Raw genomic sequence first — 26,832 nt, 5'->3', positions numbered from 1 at the left:
AAATAATTGAGAAATTCGAGCAAGTGCATTCTTCCTAAGAAACCAACTGTTAGCAACAGATACCATTTTCATAAACTACAATCAACATAACTCTCAACCTATTATAAATGCTTACAATCAATGTATAACAATTTAAAGTAACCTTTTCAACTTGATCCCTGATCTGCAAGTGGGATAATCCAGGTAGGACTACCAGATGATTGAGAACAACAAATTTTCTTTTTTTAAAAGGGAAAGAGGAGGAATTGGGTAACTAAGTACCAATCAGCTCATTATCCACAGCACATCAGCAGAATATCTTATTATACATTTGGTTTATAAGCATTTAGAAAACAATAAGATTGCTTGCAACAATCAGCATGGATTTATCAACAGTAAATCTTGCCAAACCAGTTTGATACAGATTGAGCAATTTAGTTGACCACAGGAATGCAGTGAACACAGTGTACTTTGACATTAATAAATCTTACGAGTCCAGTAGAGAAAATGGGAAAATAAAAGCTGGACTATGCTATCTGTAGATTGAATCAGAGCAGATTAAACAATTGTACTCAACAAATGCATGTTAATATACAATCAGATAATTGGATGGGAAACCCTGTGGTTGAAATTGGTCTCTAGGGCCGGTTAATTGCACTGGCTTCCCTGCTGCTCAAGAACATCCCTGCCCAAGTTGCTCGATTCCATTGCTCCAAGGTTGCTAGATTTTAAAGACGTAAATCTGGAGTGACTCAATTCATGGCAACCTTGCATATATACCGTATTACAGATAGCCTTCAATTTATGACAATTGAGCCCAAGCAAATTAAGTGAACCACTGCAATTAAATTAGTGACAGAGTTGTTAATCTGGCTTCCCCGTTGATGTTGCTTATCAGGAGTGCAAAAGGTGATCACATGACCCCATTACATTGCTGTCAAACGTACCAGTTGCCATCTGAATTTTGATCATGTGACCATTGGGATGCTGCAAATCCTCTGACAAACTAAGTCTTTAGAAATTTTGTGATTTCTATTTGTCACCAAATGGTTGTAAATTGAGGGTTACCTGTGTTGAGGGCCTGTCGCCTAACCCATACTTAGAGTTAGACATTAGCTGTGTTTTATGTCTTAGGGCAGATGACTAACCTGAAAATTACCATCAGTCCTTTCTTATGGTCAGATTGCTTTTCAGCTGATTAATGCTGTCAAATTTTTTGCAAAGAATTTGGCCCTATTAGATTAGCACACTCTAGGCAACTAATGGACCCTCGTCTAATTTATTCTTCTTGTGCACAGAATCAAATCTGGTGGGGGGGGGGTTGGGTTACTAGGACTTGTCATCTTCATAGAGAACCTGATATACTGAGATTTCTTTTATTCTAAATTATCTTAAGAAATACTTTCGTTAGTACTTTTAACCAACATTTCTAAAGAGTTTTGTGAATCTCTGGCTTGCCATGAGTTTTGGCTGTTTTGAAAATAACTGAAGTAACTTCTGGCAGTCAAGAATCATTCTGCAGCAAGGGGAACACAGGGACATTCAACCCAGAACTATTAAAATTGAGTCGTATTAAGTGTAATTTCTTACCTGACAACACCGTATCAAGTGGCCCTTTCCTATGGAAGATATGATCAGGATAAGAGGATGGATTTCCACAATGGGCAGAGAATGGTGAATGCAATCAAAACAATGAAAATGAAACTACATGGTCTTTTGAGCTTTTTATTTTTATACATTTTTGTATTAAAAAGGAAAAAGCATAATTACCACAAATTACAAAGGACTAAAAGCACTACTAGAATAATGAGTCACATCAGCCTATAAAGCAGATACTCTGAATAATATTACTGTTTATAATACAGGCTCTCATTCAAGTATTTTACAATTTTTCCTCTTCCTTTCCCCCCTCCCCAATGTGATGATCCTAGCACATGGGTCAAGAATTATATACTATTAACAGGAGATGGGATTGTGCATGGTAGGCTATATTAAGATCTTTTCCTCCCAGGTGATATATGGTAATAGTTGTTTTTAAAGATTTTTTTTCCCAAGAATAAATATAGCTGAAAGTGTATACAAACTCTTATTTGGTTTGTCTTTAGCAGCAAGCACACACACTTATGCATCCTGCTCATGGAAAGCAGGTATACCAGATTTTCTTTTCTACTGTGACAGAGTTTCACCTGTGTACAAAACAATCATGGCACATTTTCCAGATTGTTCATCCAACATTTTCAGCAGCTTAATACAGACTTCACACCAATGAAACTCCAAACATCGTAGTTGTGCACTACTGCAGGAACCAAGCCAACAATTTTGAGGGGAAAGATTTGGCCATGCCTGTTCCAGGCATGTCACATAAATGCTATTATCAGAAAGTGGTCTTGGACGGCAAAAGCTCAAACCAAGAACATCATATCCTTAGCTGTGGGATCTCAGTGGCCCAAGCCATTTTCTTGTACCATGATACAGAATGTGGAAAAGAGAATAACAATAACCAAAGATGTATGAGTCATTTCTGTGAAGATGAATACATGCAAAAATAATGTCACCAAAGAAAAGGAGGGTTTTAGAGGGCCAGACTTGGAAGAACAAAATCTGTAAAACCAAACAGGAATGGTTAAGCCCATGCCCTTTTCATGTATCCAGTCATAGAATATGCTCATCACAGATAAGTCGGTCCTATGTTCAAGTGTCTTCAGAAAGTGAAAATGTAAACTAGCAGAAAAGGTATCTGTAGATTATTTTTTTAAAAAAGCGTCCAAACCCATGTTGCTGAGATGAACTCTCCCACCCCCAATAAACCACTCATTTGAAACTGATTTTTTAAAGATGGAGGTATCTAACAATACTAACTACACATTCCCTCTTAAGCCTTTCTAATCGTTTGACAAATCCAAGTTTTAGAAGATTGATATGGATAGACAGAGAAGACCAAAATTTGTTGTATTAACACATTTGATTGCTTAACAAAAGAAAATAAGCAAGGCATAAATAACTCCCATCCCAGCCCTGTTTAAACAAGTAAACAAACAAAAATGCATGGCAGCACTCTAAAGTTTTGGTGTTGTGTATTAATAGTACAATCAAGCTACCAGAAGCAAGAAAGGCAAATACAAATCTTTGCACTATAACTGGAAAATTGTAAGGAACAAAAAAGGATAGAGACATATGACAGCACCAACACGTAATAAAGGTCACTTACTTTCCTGTCTATTCTAAGCCAGATTTCAACTTCCCTTTCTACCTGACCATAAAAGTTTATCCAGAATGACCAGTTATTTTTAAAATGCCTTTTGCTTTGCACTGGGGAACAGAAACTTTATCAGATTTAGTAATCTCAGACATTAGGAAACCACAGAAAGCTTCTAAATCTCAACTGAAAGACTCTGTTCCCAGAAGGTACTTTCACACATTATGAGAGCATAGGGTAAGTCACAATTTTATTAACATCCACTCACTTCCCAACAAGGTATTCGAGCCTATTTTTGCCAAAGAAATATCTTCTATTTATAGGATTGGTGTGATGCCTTCTGACTTATGGGTAGCCTATAATTACATGACTACAACATATTCTACCGATGTCCTTCTAAGCTGGTGCAAGTGTCTGTCATCAGTAAACCTTCTTTCAGTGATAAATAACTTCTCTCAACCACTAAACTTTTATACAGTCGAACTGTAATATTGTTAGAGTGATAAAAATCACATGGCATTCTTACAGCTTCTTTCATTCTTACAGGTATCGCAGGTTTTTAATCAATAGTTATTTTTCTTCTCCTACAATCTACTACTGCCTTAGTGCTCATCTTAAATTTGCAAAAATGATGTTTGTATAACCACACATAGCAGCGTTCGCATTCAGAAGAGCTCAATTCTTCAGGGTTAGCCAGAATAAATGTCCAGAATTGCTTTAGAACAAATATCCATTTGGTTTTGGATACACATAAGCACTTGATTCTATCTCATAGTTCCCAAAGGTATGCTTTATTTCATGTTGCAACTATGATGATGTTAGGTTTACAAGGTTTGCATGGCAAAAATTACTGATGACCACTACATGGCGTATCTTGTAGTTGCAATAGTCCTAATGAAAATACAGGCATTCCAGTCCATCTGCTTAACTGCAAATTGAAATCCTGGGATAATAAGGATTTCAGCCAATTCATGAAATGGCCACGATATTCCCAACTGTTAGTTCCCTTTTAGCATGGTTCTCCTAATGCAGCACACTCCACAATATCACAATGTAATTGCATCTGGTGAAAACAGTGGAATGCTCATTTTCATTTCTCATGCCTTAATGACAAGATGAAGGTTTGTTATAACAAGTGACACAGCAAAGAAAGAAAGCAATACCCTGCTATTCAGTCATGCTAGAACCATAGGGTGTGCTTAATGTGGCCATTGCACTATCACTCATGAATACTCTGTGGCAAACTCCCATTAAAGCAAGCTTGATACAGCTAAAAACAGTAACATCAGGCAGCACTAACCCTAGGCAGAAAGTCCCATCTCCTTAGTCATCTATGTATTTAGTACCAAACCATCCACAAGAGGTTATAAATCAATGAACCGCCCTAATATCACACTCCCTGAAACACTAAATTAACGCTTATCTGCTCCAAACGACTAACTGCAGGAACTTAAGGTCTGTTATTGTCTCACAAAAGTACTTTCCAGCACATTAATATCAAGGATACACCTGAAACATGAATTCTAAAATGTGGAAATAGCCAAGATATCTTGACAGTTCTGGCAGAAGAATTCACAGAAAAGATGTCACTTTTTCTACATGTATGAGGTGCAGGGAATGGAGGATATCAATTCTCAGCATTACAGAAAGGCCCTCTGCACATGCTTTACCGAGGAGGGGGAAGAAGAGGACTGTTTTGACTTAAGCCATAGTACATAGGACCACATAAACAGTATTGCACCCTTTTATTACCATTTATCCCCTTTTGGAGCTATATGGTAAGCAGGAGTGGCATATTGACCTTCCTCCCCCTGCTGATTTTTCTGCAGAACACCAATAGTACATTAGGAAAGTTAACAAAATGCAGGGAGAAACAAACCAGGTTGTCAGAAACATGATATAGCATGTATTTCCTTCTCTGCTGTTCACACCAATAGTTCAGGACAGCTGTTTTCTACATAATTTCAGCCATGCGAATAGCCTCTGAAAGTTCCAGCAGTTAGCCCAATAGCAGCCAAGGTAAGCTTGGTGCTTTGTATAAAGTGGTGTGACACAGATGATGTGGTTCCAATTCATTAAGTGATTTTTTTTTTTGTCTGTACGTGTGATGCTTGCAACTAGCCAACAGTCTAAACTGCAGCATCCTTGGCTACATTCCAGGGAAGGGAGGCAGATTATCATAGCTATTATTAGAAAAAACACAGAAAAGGAATCCTGTGCAAGTAATCAACACGAGTAAGCTACCTCGAATTCAGAAATGATTGGACATAAAAATCCTATTTTGCTTAGGATAAAGCTGTTTTCCTGTGCACACATTCTTCAACCACATGGATGAAAAGCAAGGATGCATGCCTTTAGATCCTCACTCTGTGTATTACTCTTTTCCTGGTGCAACTGCCTGCCTATCCTGAAATAGGAAGTTTTCATGAAACAACAAATGAGATCCTGTCCTGTCCTGATGGGAGAGAGAAAAAAATGGCGGTGCACCTGGAAGTCTAAGTGAAGCAATGGCAGATGCAGTTGTAGCAGAAAGGACACTAAAACAGTTGATACACATACATCAGCATCAACTACACAACAGCAGAAGTTGCAGGCTGAAGTGCCCCAGTATCCCCCTGCTCTGGAGAGAAGCTGTTCGTGTGGTGTGAACCAACATTCAGCTAGATCTCAACAATATTGTTCCAGTTGATGCGGATCACAGCTGGGTTAAAGGGAAGACAGTCATCAGCTACTGCAGACAAGAGTCACTGAACAGGAAACAGAAATATATCACAGTCTGGCTGATTCCCAAGGAGATGCCATTTTCCCAAAATGCTCAAGTCAGGGATGCCTACAAGTTCCCAACTCCACAATAAGGCAACTTATTAATTTTGAAGGAAGGAAGCAAAAGAAACAGATTTTTTTTTTAACAAGTTTTTTGTGTTTTGTGTTTTTTTTTTTTTAAGTGAAAGCTGTTTTAGCCAAGTCTTATAAGCATTCCTATGCGAGGGGAGACACTGTGCAAGTTTATGTTCTACCCATCACGCAAAAGAACTGGGCAAGCCCAATGTAAGTGGGCCCACTTTCAGCTAGGGTCCTTTGGTTCATTTCCAGTCGTAGGTGTCTGATGGAAAAGATGAGCAGCATAGAGGGAGCCACAACAGAAGTGGTGGTGATAGTAGCAGAGTCTCCTCTTGTGCATTGCTATATCCAGAAGGGCCGATGCCTGCTGAACTTGGAAAGCCAAAGGCTAGTTCTCCAAATAACACTACATTGTTCGATCCAAACTTCCAGCTTACCAAGTGGGCTGCATAGTTGTTAAGTGTTCAGAGGGAGGAGGAGGAGCTGGATTGTGAGGCTGCATGATGCAGAGTAATTTTGGTTTATCCAAACGAACTTCTATCAATAATTTAAAACTTGATATATATATATAATATATATATAATATTTATATTTATAAAAATCTCCCCTTTCCCAACCCAACCTAACCCTGAAAGGCGCTAAGACATGAAAATGTGACGGTCTGGCTCCAATCAATGACTTAATCACAGCGAGGAAAAAGATGCATTCAACTTGGATCATCTTGTTTTTCCAGCCAACAAGAAAAATCATATGCACTGTATAGCCCCACCTCCCGAAAGCAGCCTGGTCTTGGACTTTGACATTCCAACTCCCTGCCCCCTTTTCCACTGGTAGTTCTAGTATGTCTACTTCCCCACTGTTTGGGTTTCCACTGTGGCTGTGGAAACTGCATGTGGCTGGCTCAGGTTTTTGGCATCTTCCTGGCTTGATGAGTTGGGGACTTGGCTGGATGAGGCAGACATTTGATTGGATGGAGTATGGCCAACAGTCTTGCTAGAAGACTGAGATGGGTATCGCTTCCTTCCATCTACTCCTATGGTTGCAGCATATCTCTTGTGGCTACCTTCTTCCCCTATAGGAGGCTGAAAAGAGAAAAAAAGCCATTAGACCAATTTATGTAGTATCTCAATATTGCTTCAAGATTCAAGATTTACACACATACAGAGAGAGACCGAGAAATATATAGAGCTTTGTTACAGTATTTTTTAAAAAGTAATAGTACCTCAAAGCCCCACCTTTCCTTAGTACTTATTGCTTGGCCTACACTTTCAAAACTGAGATCTTAAAATCTTTTCATTTTACTTTTGAAATGTTATGGGGAAGATTTTAGTGTCATTTAGCCAAAACAAAAAAAAAACTTTAGGGGAAAATCAATGAGGATAGTGACTTGCAGCACTCAACTTTGCCATGTCTGAACTGGACAAACTAGAATGAGCCCTCAGGAGTGGTAGTCCACTTCAAAATATGGTCTCCAATTCTAGTTCCTAAAGTCTTAATATCCATACATTCCTTCACAATTATCTGAAGATTTTCATATATTACCGAGCTATTATTTTTAAAAAATAATATATTGTTTTTATTATTATTTTTCTGCTTAGCACTTTCATGCAAGTGTAGGGTTGGCTTTTTTCCCCAAATCAATCAAATTTCGATCCATTGGATGGACAGGAATTGACCAAATCTGGCTTGTTGCCTGAGCCTGATGTCATGGGCTGAGAGAAAGTGACTAATCCAAAGCCACCCAGCTGGTTTTCATGCCTAAAGTGGGACTAGAACTCATAATCTCTAGCCTGGTGCTTTAATCACTAAACCAAACTGGCTGTTATTCATTACTATTACTATGGTTTAATGCACAGTCAACCAGCTGGACTTCGACTTGGCATTTTTATCCCCTACTGAATCCTTCCCAAAGATAGATATTGTTGTTTGGTAGTGTTATTAATATATTTATTAATATATTTTTATCTTTCCCTTTACATTCATACATACATACATAGTCCTTGGCTTACAAGCACAACAGGGACTGGAAAATTTGTTGTTAAGTAGTCTGGCACTTAAGTGAGACATCATGTGACCGCACATGATTTTACAAATTTTTGCCAGTCGTTAAGTGAATCACTGTTAAGGCAAAGATCATGTATCCATGACTTGTGACCTTCCCTGCCAGCTACCAGTAAACCTAATTTTGCCTTTTTTTTTTCCTCACAGAAACTATGTTATAAAGTGGGTTGATTGAGTGTGTCAGGCCCAAAGTCACTCAACCAGTGACTGCAATTAATTTACAAGCAGAATTTCCCTATCACTTCATATTATTTCAAACACATTATTAACTGACTCTGTGCAGACTATGCTTGATATAGCCATAAACGTTGGAGAAAACACAACCATTAGAAATATTCGTATTACAAGGAAGAAACAGTAATTTGTACCCACATCAACTCTGAAGTCTTCAAGGCGGCGGAATTTGCTGAGGTATTCTTGCAATTTGCTATCAATGTCCAAGTTTTTGGCTTTGGAATATTTTAAGAAGGCCCAAAATTTTTCAAGCCCATAAAGCTGGCCTATTAACAAGGGACAAAAAACTAAGAATAAGTCTCATCTAACAGAGACATAGGAAGCCATAACAATTTCATTTCAGCAAATATTAGTGACAAAAATTGGCAACTTATCAAGACACGAGAACAGACTTTTTATTAGCTACACACACTGGAGGGGTGGGGGCTAAGGAAAGAGACAAAGGGGACAAGAAAGCAGCTGGTCCTCTCTTTACTTAAGACAAAAGAGCATAAAGCTAAAAGTAATCTTGACTTCAGAAGTCAGGAACTTCTCCCAGTATTAATGACTTTTTAAGGGTTCTTCCTATGCATAGTACTCAAAACGTCCTTTCATACTATAGTTTTGGAATCACAGTGTAATCAAAACTCCAACTATTTATTCTAATGAAAGACTGCACAATTATTGGAAAAATGTCCCACAATTCATTGGCATAAAAATTCCCTGAAACAGCAACCACTGTATGTGCTACCAGAAAAAAAAAATCACTTACCAGCCTCAAAATCTTTTATAGTTTCTTCCTGGAAATCTTTAAATATGTCAGGTCGGAACTTTTTCTCCAGTCCATAACTGTAATATCTGAACAGGCACTCCAGTCCATACCTGCAAGACCATACTATTTTTAACACCACTACTTCCTTCAGATGCCAATTTTTCTTGCAAGAGTTTCTTTGATCAAATCAAACAAATTATCCATCTAACATCCCTTTAAGGGCTATCACCATATTTGTTACTAAAGCCAAGATCAATCCATGTCCCCCCCCCCCTTTCTATATTTAAAATATCAACTATAATGATGCAATAAATAGGTTTGGACCTACCTGTACCCTTCCTTTGCATCCTCCAGGGCCAGTTGCTTAAATTCCTCATACATTTTCTTGTTAAAGTGATCCCGAAGGAAAAATGACCAGAATCTAAAGAGAGTATTCATTTCTTGGGACTGGCCAATGCCCAGTCGTTTCCGTTCTGAGTAAAAACGAAGAAGAAAACTATTAAGAACTATTTTAAAGTGCATGCCAATTAAAATAATTCACTTCATCCTAAAGATAAAATACACACAATCCTCATCATTATGTTTCTGTTATACACAAAATTAAAAATCTTCCGAATGCCTGGGCCATTGGATCTTGAAGCCAGATAGAGAAATTTCTGTAGCAATGTCATTTATAAAGCAACCAAAGGATTGTAATCTTAAATGACATTATATAGTGAATGGAAGAAAACTGGCTTTAAATGAATGGAAACTTTATCTTCAAAACGGCCCACACCAATTAGAAGTGATTAAACTACATGCTCGCCTATAGCTCTGTACAAGTGAACAGATAACCATGCAGAACGGAGAAGTTTTTTCCCCCTCCAATTCACATTAAGCCATGCTCATTGCACTACATGCAAATTTGGTCTACAGATTATTACTTCAAATAATGAAGGTTTGCAAAGAATATCACTGCCAAGAAGCTAAATTTGACCAAGACATTAGGAAAACTGCCTGCTCTATTCACTATTAACCTGCACAAAAATCAAACACATGACAAGTTCAGCAGTATCTACAAAATTCACCATTAAGGCAGCGCCGGCGATACTTGTGGTAGACATGTTGTGTGAAGCCATTTTCTTTCAGGAGTTCGTGGGAAGGATGCTGGAACTTAGGCAATGACTGTGGGGTGCAGCCATAGCTGCCTATAGCTGGGGTGCCTTCTGAAGGACTGGAACTAGATAAATTTTGAAAAAATTGTGTCAGTATAAGAACCAACTGCTCAAATATTCAGAAGCAAATACAGACACATTACAGTCAATCAGATCTGACATGCTTTTTTTGAAAAAGTCTTAATTGCTAATTAAGGAATTATTCTAAGTAAAGAGGGCATTGATTTATGAGGAAGAAGAGAAGCTCATACAGTTTCTTCAGTAGGATCTCTCAATCTTTTGTTCTTCAACTTCAATGAAAATCATTATGCCTTTTGGTACCTGATGGATGCTGTTCGAGGTCTATGCTCCCGAGAATCCATCACCCAACCAACATGACATTCCATTGGGGGATTTGAACTGTGCCGTGTTTTCCTTTTCCGGGGTGTCTGTAAGAAGCAGAAGGAACACATGACAGGTTCTGTATGAAGAACTAAAGGTTCACAAAGAATTCTAGTTGAGTCAAGAGATACCAAATATCTATAGGCATATAGAAGGAGCTGATGCGCAAGCTTTACCTTGGCGTCTATCAATCTGCCTTCCTTAACCACTGGGTAAAACCGAGGTGTCTGTGTGGGGTCTTTCAGTTGAGGTGTACGAGGGGTCCGAGGAGTTCTTGCATTGCGGTAGTTTGGGGATTCTGGCACAGTTGTTGGCAAAGATCGGGCAATGGTTGAAGGTTCGGGCACACCAAAGAGTTTATTTGCCAGAGCATCAGTTGGAACTACAATGAAAAAAATTAGTAATGATTAAACTATGTTTATACAGAAAAAAATAAAAACATCAGCATCCATGCTCAGAAACTGTTTTCTCCAATTCCCTTTAAGAAAAAGAAGTGAAAGCAACAAAGTTTTAAAAAGCAAGCATAAAATGATGGATTTGTGCCCTAAAATAAATATAAGATTTTTAGTGTATGCTGCTCAAGGTCACCTTGTGTAAATGGGTGAGCATATCAATTTGATAAACAGTAAAATGAAATAGGAAGACTTTCTAGATACTTTACCAGCAAAAGAAGAAGAAGAAGAAAACCAGAGAGCAGCAGCTTAAAAATACAGCAGTGAGGACTGAATGTTTGTCAAAAGATCCTATGTGGAAGATGCCTACTGAAATTTGTTTAATAGGTGAGTCTGTGCAAACCCATACCTTGCTGGAACCTGGGTGGTCCTGGGGGAACTTCTTGATTTGGATCAACAGGAGGCTCAGGGGTAAGTGTGTCAAACTGCTCTCTGCTGATCATATTCACCTTCTTGAAGTTTTCTACTTCTTGCTACATTTCAAAAGATCACAAATGAAAATTAAAATACGTGACTAGAAGAGATTTACATTGTATGTCTATCAAATCAAAGCAGCATGAAAACCTCACAAAAATCTCGGTAAATTGGGAAGATAGAAAGCGAGTCCCTAAATAGGTGACTATCAAGAATAACTGCACATGGAGTTTCAAAATCTCAACAGTGATGTACCTCACCATCTCAATGTAAGACAAATCATCAGAATTAAAAAAAAAACTTTTGTGTACAGTATAGTTAAGGAATTCCACATAAGACTAAAATCAATGTAATTGTGACAAATGTTCGTTTTTGGATGTCTGCTTCTCATTCATATACATCAGAGACAGGTTAAAAATTAATAAAGAGTTAATGAAAGTAACATTCTGACTTTCTCTTCACATTATTTTAACTATTTTTTTCCATGCTCAGACAGCTCATCTTTAGAGTCACATTCAGGAACTGAGAAATTTCAGGAGCAACTGACTAAGGGGAGATGACATACAAAATGGACAATTTAATGTCTTTCTCTCATCTACTCTATGTATGAACAGCTCAAATACAATTATCCAATTACATTTTATTGAGCCCACAACTATCTAATGATTCTGTATTACCTTTTAGTATAAACATCCTCAGATAATATGCCACAAAGTACTCTACAAATCTTCCGGCATTCACCACTGAATTTTCTTTTATCAAGCTAGAAATAATGGAGAAGTGCTGCAAGACTCTGCTGTTTATTCTAAGAATCTTACTGCTATCTCTGGTCAGCAATATAGATAGTCCTCAGATTACAACCACTTTTTCAGTTTAAAGTTACAAAGGCACTGAAAGTATATAGGATTGGTCCAGTTCCTGTCGTCACAACACCCATGCATTTGTGTGTTCGCAATTCAGGCACATGGCAACCAGCTCGCACATATGATGGTTGCAGCCTCCTGCAGTCAGGTGATCATTATTTGCGGCCTTCCCTGCCACCTGTCCACAGCAAACAGAATTGGGTAGTTGAAAGGAAAAGTCACAAGTTGCTTCCATGCCTTGCTCTAGCTACTTTTTCTCCCAAGGAGCTCTGCTATAGAAGACGAGATCCCAAGGATCTTGTCTTCCACAGCACCCCGTTCTGCCCTGCTTCCTAGCACCTCTTTGCCTGCAACCTCTGCTGGTGGCCTGCATTGTGTAGCACCTGTACACTCTTAACACCTGCTCATGGCGAACACACACAACCCCACAGCACCCACATTCCTTCTCTGGGATTCTTGCCTCTTCCCACTTAACAATTCATGTAATCCTGGTATTAGAAAACAACTTGGAATACCATCACTAAGCGATAACATTGCACTTCACAGCTGCATTGCTTAGAGACAGAAATTCTAGTCCAAATTGCTGTTGTAACCCAAGAACTACCTTAAAGAACTATTTTGATTTGCTCCAAATTAGTACCTTTAGTGACCACCAGAAAACCCATGTGAAGCCTGTTGAGCATCATAAATTTTAACTATAGATCCAATTCTCACTTTTAAGCCTATAAATATTATAAGAGCTTCTGAATTTACCAAGCCAATTTAGTACCATGTGTCTTACCCAATCAATATTGTGGCTAGCAAAAATCATCTTCTTTGTTTTACATTCCCAATTTTGAAGATGGTTCAATACCTATTATGAAATAAATTAATTACTCCACCAAAACTTCAGTTGCCCAATCCATTTATCCCAGCAAGCTGAAACTTATCTGAGATATTGTTGTAGGAAGAAGTTACCACAGAAACAGCAAAGTTGACACAATAAGGTGAACCATTAGAATTTTAGAGAATAACTGACTGAAAGTTTAGACTCATCTTTATGCAGACTAACATGAAAATATAGTCAAAAGATGTCACTAAAAATATGATGATGATTCCAGCTTTACTACAGAAAATGGTACCTTGGACTTTTAATTTAGCATCTTCCCCAGTGGTGAAATGTAAAATTTGTTACTACTGGTTCTGTGGGTGTGGCTTGGTGGGGTGGGGGGGGGGAGAAATATGACTGAGTGGGCATGGCCAACTTTTTTAAAAAAAAAAAAACTTTTAAAATCATTTTTTCTACCTCAGCTGAAGAGGTTGTTAAAAAAATGCTTTTAAAACCTCTGACAATCCCAGCTGACTTGCCTGAACGGCAGAGACTTTTTTTCCCTTTTAAAAACATTTTTTCTATAACCTCTTCGGCTGAAGAGGTTGTAGAAAAAATGCTTTTAAAAGTCCCTGATGATCCCAGCTGAGCCGTGCGATCATCAGAGGCTTTTTTTTTAACTTTTAAAAGCATTTTTTCAGCCAAAGAGGTTGTAGAAAAAATGCTTTTAAAAATAAAAAAAAAGCCTCTGATGATTATGCGGCTCAGCTGGGCAATGGGGTGGGACAGGGATTTTTGCTACGGATTCTCCGAACCACCCGCCGATCCGGTCCAAACCGGGAGCATTTCACCCCTGATCTTCCCCCATATTTCCAAAAGTACAAGTAGAAAGTACTTTAGTTAGCATTAGGATTTACACCAATTACAAGTAGTCTTTTTTTAAAAACAACCAATGATTCAGGAACCATTCAAAATTACAACAGGGCTGAACAAACAGGAATTCTCTCATTTCTGCAGACTGGCTGCAAATGCCCTGAGCCAAATTCTGCTTAGATTTTGGGACAGATCTTTTTCAGCCAGCCTCTTTGAAAGCGAAAGGGCTGCCCATCGGATTGATTTCTCCACATGAAGGGCAGAGTCCCTTTGCCAATCAAAAATTAGAGGAGCAAAATAACACAGCAACAGAATGATATAAGAATCTGCTTTACAGAAAAGGACTGAAAAAAAGCTGTATAAAGCAGCATAGGGCTGCAAGTTCAAGGATAGCAGAGAAATCTGAAAAAAGGTATTCCTGACTGTAATTTCTATTTAGAAATAGGCATGCTTGGAGTCATATACAGTGCATTCGGAAAGTGTTCAGACCCCCTTCACTTTTGTCACTTTTGTTATGCTTCAGCCTGATTCTACAGTTGTTGAAATTCATTTTTTTCTCATTAATCTACACTCCATATCCCATAAAGACAAAGTGAAAACAGAATTTTAGAAATGTCTGTAAATTTATTAAAAAGAAAAAACTGAAATATCAATTGGCGTAAGTATTCAGACCCTTTGCAACAACACTTGAAATTTAGCTCAGGTGCCTCCCATTTCTCTTGATAGTTGCTGATGTGTTTCTATGCCTTGTTTGAAATCCACCTGTGGTAAATTACATCAATTGGACATGATTTGGAAAGGCACTCACCTCTCTATAGAAGGCCCCACAGCTGACAACGCATACTGTAGCAGAGCAAAAGTCATGAGGTCAAAGGAACTGCCTGCAGAGCTCAGAGACAGGATTATTGCAAGGCATAGATCTGGGGAAGGCTACAATAAAATTTCTGCTGAAGGTTCCTAAGACCACAGTGGCCTCCATAATTCTCAAATGGAAGAAGTTTGGCACAACCAGCACTCTTCCAAAAGCTGGTCACCTGGTCAAATGGAGCAATCGGGGAACCTTAGTAAGAGAGGTGACCAAGGACTCAATGGTCACTCTGACTGAGTTCCAAAGATCCTGTGTGAAGATGAGATAGATTTCTGGAAGGATAATCCTCAATGCAGCCCTCCACCGATCTGGGCTTTATGACAGAGAGGCTAAACTGAAGCCCCTCCTCAGTGCAAAACACATGAAAGTCCACTTGGGAGTTTGCAAAAAAAAAAAAAAAAGCACCTGAAGGATTCTCAGACTGTGAGGAACAAGATTCTCTGGTCTGATGAAATCAAGATTGAATTGTTTGGCCTCAATTCTAAACATTGGAGGAAACCAGGCACTGCTCATCACCTGCCCAATATCATCCCAACAGTGAAGCATGGTGGTGGCGGCATCATGCTGTGGGGCTGTTTTTCAGCAGTAGGGATTGGGAGACTGGTCAGGGTTGAGGGAAAGCTGAATGGACCAAAGTACAGGAATATCTTCAATGAAAACCTGTTCCAAAGCTTTCAGACCTCAGACTGGGCCAAAGGTTCACTTTCCAACATGATAACGATTCTAAGCACACAGCCAAGACAACACAGGAGTGGCATAGGGACAACTCTGTGAATGTCCTAGAATGGTCCATCCAGAGCCCTGAGATGAACCCTATTGAACATCTCCGGAGGGACCTGAAAATGGCTGTCCACCGATGGTCATCAACCAACCTGATTGAGCTTGAGAGGATTTGCAGAATGGCAGAAAATCCCCCAATCCAGATGTGCAAAGCTTGTTGCGTCATACCCAAAAAGACTCAACGCTGTAATTGATGCCAAAGGTGCTTCAACAAAATACTGAAAGATCTGAATACTTATGCCAATGTGATATTTCAGTTTTTTCTATTTAATAGATTTACAGACATTTCTAAAATTCTGTTTTCACTTTGTCATTATGGGGTACTGAGTGTAAATTAATGACAGGGAAAAAAGTGAATTTCAACAACTGTAGATGCAGCATAATAAAATTGACAAAAGTGAAGGGGGTCTGCATACTTTCTGAACGCACTGTATAAAGAATCACTTCTGTTCAAATATATATTAGAATGCTGGTATATACAATTGTATCAATCTAGATCAGGGGTGTCAAATTCGATTTCATTGAGGGCTGCATCAGGGTTGGGTTTGACCTCGGGAGGGCCAGGAGAGGGGCGTGTCCAACTCAATGTCACTCATGTCAGGGGTGCCTGTGGTGGCCGGAGCGCTCTGCCAGCAAAAATGGGCTGAATTCCATTTTCGCCTGCGACGGCCTCCTGCAATCCTCTGCCAGCCAAAACGGAGCTGAGGAGGGCCACTCATTTTTGCTGGCAGAGGCACCATGGGCTGGTCCTTTGCTGTTTCCAGGGCAGCCCCACAGGCCAGATCTAAGCACCCCATGGGTCGGATCCGGCCCACGGATCTTGAGTTTGACACCCCTGGTGTCGTAGAGAATAAGTGAAGGTGATGGAAATTTATACCAATTTATACCAATCCTTCAACAAATACAAACTATACCAATATAGTTATACCATTCCTTCAACAAATACAAACTATACATCACGTTTAAAAAGTCTAAGTGACAAAAAGGAAAGATATGTGTTTGACATGCTCTCTGATTGAAAGGGAACAATTTAAGGTAATAGCATTCTGTTATAGAACAAAGGTGATGGTAACTTCTTGTTAGTTAAAATCTATAACCAGAAGCTGGCTGATTTCATCCCCAGTGACATGATATAAATGTAGCAACAGTGTCCTCACATTTTCAGGATCAGAATATAGAATCTTACTAGGGATGGAAAACTGTTCTCCAAAAATCAGCATACTATCTATACTATTTCTATAACACTTCATATAATAATTCTAGTAGGTGTACAATAAAGTCACTATAGAAGCTGAAATAATCATAACTACATAAAAAGAACAAAAAAGGCACTGTAATAAACCCAAAGAAATATCTGCCCACTAATACGCTACGTTGCTGAAAAGCCTTTAACACTCATTCATGCCTAAAAAAGATAAGAAAAATATTCTGTAACCAAGAATGATCAAGTGGCTATTGTGCTTGAGATCATAATCTATATAGTAGGAAACGATTGATAGAACGTCCTCTCCAAAGCACTCTGCAAATACAGTTAATGGCTAGCTTGTCAGACAGTATAGTCAAAAAACATATGCATATGTCTGACAGTATAAAGGTAAAGGTTTCCCCTGTCTTTTCCAACTCTAGGAGGCAGTACTCATCTCCATTTCTTAGCCAAGGGAGCCAGTCTTGTCCAAAGACGCTTCCATGGTCATGTGGTCTGCATGACTATATGCTGAGTCACACGTAACACTGTTACCTTCCCACTGAAAAGGTATCTGTCTTTGGAGATTCTCAGTCATCCAGGTAAAGGTTGTCCCAAAAGTGCTTTTTCAAAAGGCAATTGGACTTTGTTTTCCCTGAAGACGTTTTGCTTCTCATCCAAGAAGTTTCTTCAGTTCTGAACTGAAGAAGCTTCTTAGATGAGAATCGAAATGTCTTCAGGGGAAAACAAAGTCCAATTGCCTTTTGAAAAAACATCTTTGGGACTACCTATCTAATTGCATTTGCATGCTTTTGAACCCCTTGGTGGGCAGCAACTGGAACAAGGATGGAAGTTCACCCCATTGCGTAGCATTCCAGGTCTTGAACCTGGACTGTCAGCTTTCCAGCTGACAAGGTCAGCATCTTTAACCACTGAGCCATTGCACTATCTGACAGTATTATTGGTTTTTAAAGAAAACGGCTCTAATCCGCCCTCTGGAACGAGCTACCCCCAGGGATACGATTGATCCCGGACCTCCGTACTTTCCGCCGGGCTCTGAAGACCTTCTTCTTTCAGCAAGCTGGGCTGGCTTAAAATTTTTAAATTGTTTTAGGGGTAAGGGGTTTTAAATTGGGGAAACCAAATGGATTTCATTATGTTTTAAATTATTTTAATTTTCATATTGTACGTATTTTAATCCTGGCTGTTCACCGCCCTGTGTCCCTCTGGGAGAAGGGCGGTATAAAAATTTAATAAATAAATAAATAAATAATCAAAGGGAAATTGCACCCAAAATAGAAACATAGCTGCAGACAATCTGACATTCATAAATCTACCCATTCCTCACCCATGATATCTGATAAGATAAAAAGTAAGGCATTCCGAAGTATTAAGATGTGAGAAAGTTAACTGATGATTAAAGGAGCCCCACCAAAGAAATGCCTGATAGACTCAGGGTAAACATCTGTTTTCTGAATCTACTCTTTGGTTAAGTTTTCTTGGTACACATATTCATATAGCTGGGTAGGCAAAATGGTTTTATTCTAGTATATTGGTTCAGGTTTTAATAATGCACTTGCTTTTTTGGACCTTTGCTTAGTCCCATCTACATTATATTCATTTCATGTTGAATAGGATAATAAACCCAATTCTCACCTTTATCTGAGAATATTCTGGTTCAAACTGTTCTGTCCATAGGTCCTGTTCATAGTAGTATAGTCCATCATTGATCACTTTGGCCAATTCTGAGCTCATCTTTGCCCTGGAAGTGTGGTTGCCTGTTCTGTCTCCCCCTGGATGACGGCGTAGATAGGGGGGTGTTTGTGTTACAATCAAAATTTTATTCACGTCCCTGTCATCAATCTCATAGTCTGAATCTTCATCTGACCAATCAGTGAAGGTGTTTTTACGACCATCCATCTGTTCCATTTCCTCATCAAAAAGAAAGTCCAACTCCTCTGGTTCATCCTGATCCTTCTGCTTCTGTGGTGTTCTAGACTCTTCTGTTTTCTGGTACACAGTGAGATAATGTTGTTAAGATAGGAGTTGGTGGAGCACTAAGCTTTACTACAACACACACACAAAAACTACAATGAATTCTCAGTTTTATCCTCAAGATAAATAACTCAAAAGTTTCACCTGCAATACATGACTTGAAAACAAAGTCTATTTCATTTAATCCTGCATCACACAACATACCAGCCCACACAGGAAGATTAAGAGAAAGGCAGAACAATACAGGTAGTCCTTGCTTAATGTCCATTCATTCAACAACTATTCAAAATGATGACAGTAGTGAACGAAGAGACTTATGACTGGTCTTCAAAGTTTTGGTCATTGCAGTGCCCTTGTGGTCTCATGACAAAATTCAGGTCCATTTCAGGTTTATGAATGCTTTTGTCCACTCACCTACCTACTGCCACTAATTGCTCCCATCAACGACAGTTGTGTCATTTCAGCTGGGGTTTATTTTGTGTCCTATCCAGGGCCCTTTTTTGCAAGAAAAAAGGCCCTGGGTCCGGCATGAACAGATGGTCTCGCTGGTGAACAAACAGAAGCCCAGGGCAGGGTGTGAGGGAAGCCCCAAGTATGGTGCCATAGAAGAAGGTGATATGAAAGAAGATTCTGACTGGAGGGTATGAAGGCAGGCAGGGCTAAGCATTAGGGGCAGCAGGCAGCCAAAAGGGCAGAGGAGGCAGTCCTTTATGTTACCAAGGCTCAGGGCCGGGAGGGATCAAGCCCAGAAACAATTTGGATTCTAGTGAGTTCTTGCTAATGAATTCAGTTAATGACAGCACCAGGGACTGCTAGGATTGCCATTCCTAAATGATGGTCTCCTATGTCATCACATTTTACTACAGCATCACCTAGTGATAAGAAATTTTGGTCCCAGTTACCATCATTAACGAAGGATTACCTGTATGTATTTTTGGCAATCAAAAGTTGCATTAAAACATAGCCCATCCCTTTTTTATTTTTGTGGCTTTGCCAGAGTTTCTCTGTCTGAAGTAAAAACAAATGCCCACCATTGGGAGTTGCACAAATGGTTCAAATTTCAAACACAGACCTATTCAGTTTTGAATTCAACCCAGATCTCCAAAGGCGGGACATATCCCTATCTAGCACATTTAATGTAATTAAGGTTAGAGATATTAGTCAATCTCTTGAAAATCTTCTGTAAGATAAAAAAAGGTAAAGGTATCCCTGAGGGTTTTACCCCGCTAGTCGTGACCAACTTTTAAGTCTGTCTTCTGTATCTATCTACTATATCTGTCATTAAATTCTGTAGAAAGTCTGGCCTCCAATGCTATTCATTGGTTACCTTGGGTCTGATGGGAGATGGTCTAGGCCTCTTCTTCACTTCAATCCATGCCTCTGAGTCCAAGTCAGGCAGGCTGGCAGAAAGACCTTTAGGCATTGTCTTCAAATTAGTAACTTCCTCTGTCTTGCTTGGCATGGGACTGGCAGAGCGGGGAGAACCAGGAGCAGATTCTGGAACATGTATTTAGATAAAGTATCTGTACATGCAAATTACTTGTTTTGCAAAATATCAACAAAAATAATTCAATAATATAAATTAGCCTTGGATGAAAAGGAAATAAAGAAATAGCACTCCTACCCGAGAGCCAATTTTTAGTTTTAAGACAAATGAACAAGAACATGTCATTTATATATTTTAATTCTAATTTGCATTAACTATGTATAAAACATGTAAGCTATGTCATACAATTTTTTTCAGAGTTTTACTTGGCCTTTCATTTTTATAAAATCAACCCAACATTACTTTTTCCCAACTGGGATGTCAAATTTCTTACAATAAGGTGAATTAATACTCTAATATTTATTTAAACTTTCACTCCATTTCTACCCTGCTCTTGGCTATCTAACTTTTTTTTAATCCACTTTTCTAACATAATCCCCTGACACATCATACAGCACCTGTCCAACCCTATTTGAATGCTTTGGCATTATCATCAGAAAAATACAACTGGAAGACATATTATGAAACAGACAGAAACCTGTTTGATCACTACAAAATGTGTTAGCAACATACTAATAACATGAGCATAAGGAGCAAGTTTGTACATCCCAATGTCACGATTTCAAAATGGGGAGTTTGCAAAGACAAACAAAAATGCACTTGAGTTATTCTTTATTGAGATTACATGTTTAGGTATTGGCAACAGATAACTGAAGCCAAATGGAACAATGACTGGCATGAGGAAGGCAAGCTAGCTGTACTCCCAGTCTACTGCTACTCAATGCACAAAATTTTATTCTAAGAGGTTTCATAGAATGTTCAGACACATCTGCTATGAAGTAATCAAAATTTATTTATTTCAAGATTTATAGAGACATTTGGCTTAGGCAAGATTTGGGGTCTGTCATATGACATGGAAGGGGAAATTATTCTAGAGATCAGAGGCAACCACAGAAAAGGTCCTAGTTCCCATAAAATGACATGAATTAAATAAAGGAACTTACATGCATTCCCTGTGGGAGCATGTGGAGCAGGTAGTCAGCCTTGGGAGAAAGTGGTCCCTCAAGTAACCTAGTACTATGTAATATATGGTTTTAAAGACAAGCACCAGCAACTTGAATTGCAATTAGAAGTCTATCAGTTTGTGGCAGAGCAGTGGTGTTACATGAGCATAATGACAGATACCGTCAAATATCCATGCTGCTGGCATTCTGTACCAATGGAAGTTTCCATATGATTTTCAAGAGCACCCCATATACAACTGTGTGTAACAGTCCAATTGGGAGGTGACCAAGGATAAGTGACTAAGAGCAGGACCTCCCAGCCCAAGAATAGGCATAAAAGATATCCTGGCCACAGCTCTTTGACCAGGAGCACCTCCAGATTGCTTGACATAGGGCATACCACCACTTCTTTCAGAGCTAAGACTAACTCCAGAATCACAAAGCAGTGGGCTGTCCATGACAAGGGATATAATATTGCCCAAGTCCAAAACAGATAGCCAGTGCCCCAAAACAAAAGCCGAGTCTATCAGGTGGCCCCCCCCTCCCTCAGATCAGACCTGCAACAAACTGAGTCAGGTTCATGGCTGTCATGCTGGCCATGAAGTTCCATACAGTCTTTGGGTCTGCTCCACAAAGATGACAGTTTGAAGTTCCCCCAGAATCATAAACCTTGGAAATTCCACTGCCAGGCCAAAGACAGCCTCAAACAGAGTGGGAAAGGAAGCTGCTATGCAGTAAGGAGAGTGGCACAATAGCTGAACTCCCAAATGATTTTCAGGCCCAACCTTGTAGGTAAGTTATCACATGTGGTTATCTGAGAGGTAGTGCCTCTGGCAATCCTCAGAGTCCCCTGATAGACAATAGCACGTGCGCGCGTGCACACACACACACACAAAGTTGTGGCTGGTGCCATAAAATCCCACTGGGCGTATTTCTAAGAAAGGCATTTCCTTCTCCTCCTTGCCTTGCAAGCTCTCAGAAATATATGCCAGGTTTGCCTTCTCATACAGGATCAAATCCCATATTAGAGGGATTTTATTAGAGGCTGAGCTTGAGCAACACTAAACATTAACGGATGCCCATATAAGGTAAATTATTATCTTTAATAACGCAGAGACTCTGGATAAAATACTGAAATGTTGACATTTTGTAATGCTGCTGTTTTGTAAAATAAATGTTTGGCTTGATCTCAAATTATGTAGCAATAACAAAAATCAACATATTTTGTGGAACATATTTGATTTTCATATTTTCCATCTGAACTGACCTGTCTCTTTTTGGAAATTCTGCCTGGGCACAAATTCTGGGCAGTTGATTAGCTGAGAGAAGTCCGTTTGTGCATAGTCTGCCATGGGAGGGCCAGGCAAAGGCCATTTCTCTGGTTCTTCTTTTCTCCTGATTTTCTGGTCCACAATCTCCACCACTTTGCTGTCTTTTAATGCCTGGAAAACAAGCCCTCATTTTCAGCATTAATATATCAAAACAAGGCGGGGTGGATAAAAATTGATGATTTGTTTTTTAAAAAAAAAATTAATAGGATTTTTTAAATTTAAATCTGATCTTTTTTTTATCAAATTTATTTTAATAAAATGCTTTTGGAGTAAAAATCTATCTAAATATAATTTTATATTTAAGATACATTAACAATTTAGTTTATTCAGCATCAAATGGAGCTTAGTTATGTAGCATGAGGCTGTATATTCTGCAATATTTACATTTTTGGTAAACTCATTCAATGAATCCAAGCTCTGCAAGTTAAGATAACATGCACTCCATTGATGCATTCACACAATTTCACAGTAACCATGAGATAAATCATAAAACAAAGTTCAGGAATATTCCTTTATCCCATTGTTTTGAAAATCTATGTACACTACAAACTGTATAATTGTTTGAAGAAAAATGCATCTGTACCACCAGGCTCTGAGGAGGAAGGGCAAGGGTAAAAATGAAACTGAAAACTTCTAAGCAGCTTATAAATATGAAATAATATTAAATATAACAATATTAAAGATCTGTCTTTAATATCTGTCTCTTAAGATCTTTATAATAATATTATAAATATTATAATATTAAAGATCTGTCATTTCAGTTCCATCATGGCAGCGCCTGTTAATCCACTCACTTGCTGCCTGCGATGTCCCTCACCTTGTTGTGTCACTGCTGCATCACCAACCATCCCATTAAAATGAATGGGACTGTTGGTGAGTCAACAGTGGATCAGAGGAGGAGCGGCTGCGGGACAGAGATGACAGTTGCTCTTTAAAAATTATGATTTAAATCGAGTTAATTTAAATCATGCCTTTTTACTAGTGATCTAAATCGTGATTTAAATCAAGGTGATTTAAAAAATCCACCCTGAAACAATGCAAGGAGGGGTACTGCAAATATCCCACAGATACCTCTTATCTGATAGCGAAATGGAAATTTTAAAAAAACATCTAAAAGAACACTGAACACTAAATAATTTTTAAAATATCAGATATACTGCAGTCATTTAGAAGTCAGAAAGCAAATTATTATCTTTATATGAAGAAATTATGTTTTACAGTGCCATACTAACTTAGCTGAAATTGAGGAAATTGTCGTTTTGTTTTTTTCTCTAAACATTTCTGCCCTTTCCTGTCCTTCTTAAATGTTTCTCCTCCCATTCCTTCCAAGGGCAGACAAAGGAACAAAGCCAACTTTAGCATTGATATACTTGCTTTCCTACTCCAGAACACATCTGGATAATGAGGAGACACAGATATGACATGCTGATATTTCCATTTTCTCCCTCAATCCAATATGGGATGGAAGCTCTAAAACTTCTGATTATCTCTCTCAAGAATCATAACATGGTAGCTTTAAGAGCTTTAATGACATCTAACTCATAAAGTGACATGCATTCAGTACATCAATGGATGTTAGGCCCAAGCCCAGAGATGACACAGTGAGATCCAATCCACTCCTTTACTTACACCTAACTGACAGAATCTTGGCAAACTAAAGTTGTAACTTTCTTACTACATATTTCCTGAGATTTTAAGATGCAGTTACCCTGAACATTTTACCCATTCTCCCCCCAGTTTGGGACTGTGCAGTCTCTTAATCCAGGCATTTTTCTGAGGAAGCTCTGTGTTATTAAAATCCTCCTCACTGCAGGTGCCCATTTTATCACAATGGAAGAGATTTTTAGTGCAAGTTTGAATGAGATAGTATGATATAGCGAAAAGTGAAATGACAACACACTGTAATACCCTGTTTCCGCGAAAATAAGACCTCTCCTGATAATAAGCCCAATCGGGCTTTTGAGCGCATGCGCTAAAGTAAGCCTCTCCCTGAAAATAAGCCCTCCCCAAAAATATTTAAACACAGAGCTGGAAATCAGGTAAGACAGCAAGAGGAGCCCCATCTTGCTCCATGTGCCCCAAAATAATAAGCCCTCCCCAAAAATAAGACCAAGCGCTTATTTCGGGGTTCAAAAAAATATAAGACAGGGTCTTATTTTCGGGGAAACACGGTACATAGGTACTGGTAGACAGGTGGGCAGATTATCCCTTACCTTAATGATAAGGCCAACATCTGTGGTTAGGGCCTGTACCCGATGGAAACTGGCAATGAGAGTGATGGGAAGGAAACCTTCAGTGTCCATTTTCCGCCTCAAGAAAAAGTCTCTTTCCAAGTTGTCGACACTGAAGTAGTATTCTCTGAAAATAGCAAGTAATGGAAACTGAAATAGTTATTTGTATGACATGCTAAAGTACACTAACCTCACTTCACAAAAGTTTCTCTCAAGCATAAGAGTAACTACTACTCTATCATATCTATTGTTTTCAAAACTGGTCCCAATCTAAGACAGACTTACGTTTGAATATATTATATGGGCTAAGGAAATATACTGCTCAAAAAAATAAAGGGAACACAAGCAAAAAACATCCGAGATCTGAATGAATGAAACAGCCTTATTAAATACGTTGTTCTTTACATACAGTAGTTTATACACTGCTCAAACAACTGAAGGGAACACAAAACTACTGTATGTAACGAACAAAGTATTTAATAAGGCTATTTCATTCATTCAGATCTCCGATGTCTTCTGCTTGTTCCCTTTATTTTTTTGAGCAGTGTAGTTTTTGATAACAACAGAAGACATGTCTATCCTAAAATAATCTCATTAATTGTATCAGAATTGTTCCAGTTACACTGCCATACTCTGTGCCAGAGTACCAATTTCTTTAACTTGCCATTCATTTCTCTTTATTAGTAAATTTGCTGCTACTGAAAGTAAAGAAAAAAAATAAAAAGAAGTAAATTCTCTTATTCCACCCTTTTTCCTGCAAGTGACATAATTATCATTAGCTTAGCACATATATGCTGATATGTTTCTAAGGAGATATCTTATATTACACATTGCTTATTTTTCCTTCTATATTCTCAAGTGGCTGTTGGGCATAACCCTGTTTTCTGCTGCTATCACCACTTTAAGGACCAGCCATTATTTTGAATGTTTTCAGTTGCAACAATTTTATAGAAAGGGCTTATTATTATAGGCTGTGATCCTGCTGCAATAATTGCCATTTTACTTGTTTTGGGAAGGGCAGCACAGTATATCTAAATAAGAGACTATTTAGCAATTTCTTAATAGATAAAGACAGTTTTCTGCCAAAGAAATAAAATGGTTTGCCAAATATCTAAGAAGGCTTTTAAAAGATTGAAAAACTACTGCTAGAACCAAAACTAATACATACATCTGTCGTTTGATGTAGTCTTTAAGCAGTTCTTGGTCAACACTGTAGAGCTCAGTGCTACTGATGTTATCAAAGTAATAAGTGATATTACTAGTGTATTTCTGTGTACGTGTGCCATCAGAAGCATCAAATTTCCGATATCCATAATGATAATCAAAGTGAGCTGTAGAAGGAACAAGAGAAAAAGAGGGAATAAGCCAGAGCTAAAGACCCACGCCCGTCCACGCTGAAGGACTGAGTCAAAAGCTGGTCTACCCGGCAACAAGGGCGTGACTTAGCTTGATTGACAGACTCAGCCCTTTAAGCTGATTGGGCGGTCATACCCATCCTGGCTACTGTCTCCACTCTCAATGGAGAATAAGGTGTCACCAATATGACATTCTGCTGATAACCCCTGTCACATAACTCAAAGAATATGACACATTCATAATGTTATGAGAATTCAGTAATGGTGAGGTGTGAATAAGGAGACTGAACAACAAAAAATGACAAATGTGCTGCTAGTCAGTAGAAAGTTAAGACACAAGAATTTAGATTCCCCTAAACCTCTGAAAAAAGTTAGATGTATTGTTTGGGAATGCCTGCACTCCCACTTTCAATTATGCAATAACAACCAAATTTGCACATTTATGTTCAGTGTGCCAACTATGACTATTTCTGAATCAGCTGTTATCTGCCAACAACTGTTATCTGCCATGCTTATACCCCATGTCTTGGTCTAACGGCAATGCACTTAATCTGTGGAAACTCTTGAAAGGTACCGGAGGTGATATAAAACA

General features: G+C 38.7%; 1 protein-coding gene across 7 annotated transcripts in view; it reads right to left on the bottom strand.

The window, feature by feature from the left end:
- Positions 1–1,690: 1,690 nt before the first annotated feature.
- The window catches only part of LARP1 (La ribonucleoprotein 1, translational regulator), a 91,326-nt gene continuing 66,184 nt past the window's right edge, over positions 1,691–26,832 (bottom strand). For all 7 annotated transcript variants that reach the window (XM_034401798.3, XM_034401814.3, XM_034401806.3 and 4 more), the window contains exons 7-19: positions 26,054–26,216; positions 24,868–25,012; positions 22,591–22,765; positions 20,161–20,330; positions 18,495–18,848; positions 11,399–11,522; positions 10,774–10,979; positions 10,538–10,644; positions 10,130–10,281; positions 9,391–9,535; positions 9,063–9,172; positions 8,450–8,577; positions 1,691–7,098 (exon numbers count right to left, since the gene is read on the bottom strand). In XM_034401798.3, the coding sequence (XP_034257689.2) occupies positions 6,862–7,098; positions 8,450–8,577; positions 9,063–9,172; positions 9,391–9,535; positions 10,130–10,281; positions 10,538–10,644; positions 10,774–10,979; positions 11,399–11,522; positions 18,495–18,848; positions 20,161–20,330; positions 22,591–22,765; positions 24,868–25,012; positions 26,054–26,216 (2,216 nt within the window). In that variant the 3' untranslated portion in view covers positions 1,691–6,861. The remainder of the gene's footprint in view (positions 7,099–8,449; positions 8,578–9,062; positions 9,173–9,390; positions 9,536–10,129; positions 10,282–10,537; positions 10,645–10,773; positions 10,980–11,398; positions 11,523–18,494; positions 18,849–20,160; positions 20,331–22,590; positions 22,766–24,867; positions 25,013–26,053; positions 26,217–26,832) is intronic.

The sequence above is a fragment of the Pantherophis guttatus genome, chromosome 2 (assembly GCF_059756535.1).
Source record: "Pantherophis guttatus breed Tessera chromosome 2, ASM5975653v1, whole genome shotgun sequence".
In the NCBI taxonomy this organism is placed as follows: Eukaryota; Metazoa; Chordata; class Lepidosauria; order Squamata; family Colubridae; genus Pantherophis; species Pantherophis guttatus.
The sequence above is the reverse complement of the archived record's forward strand: the minus strand, read 5'-3'. Positions and strand labels throughout refer to the sequence as shown.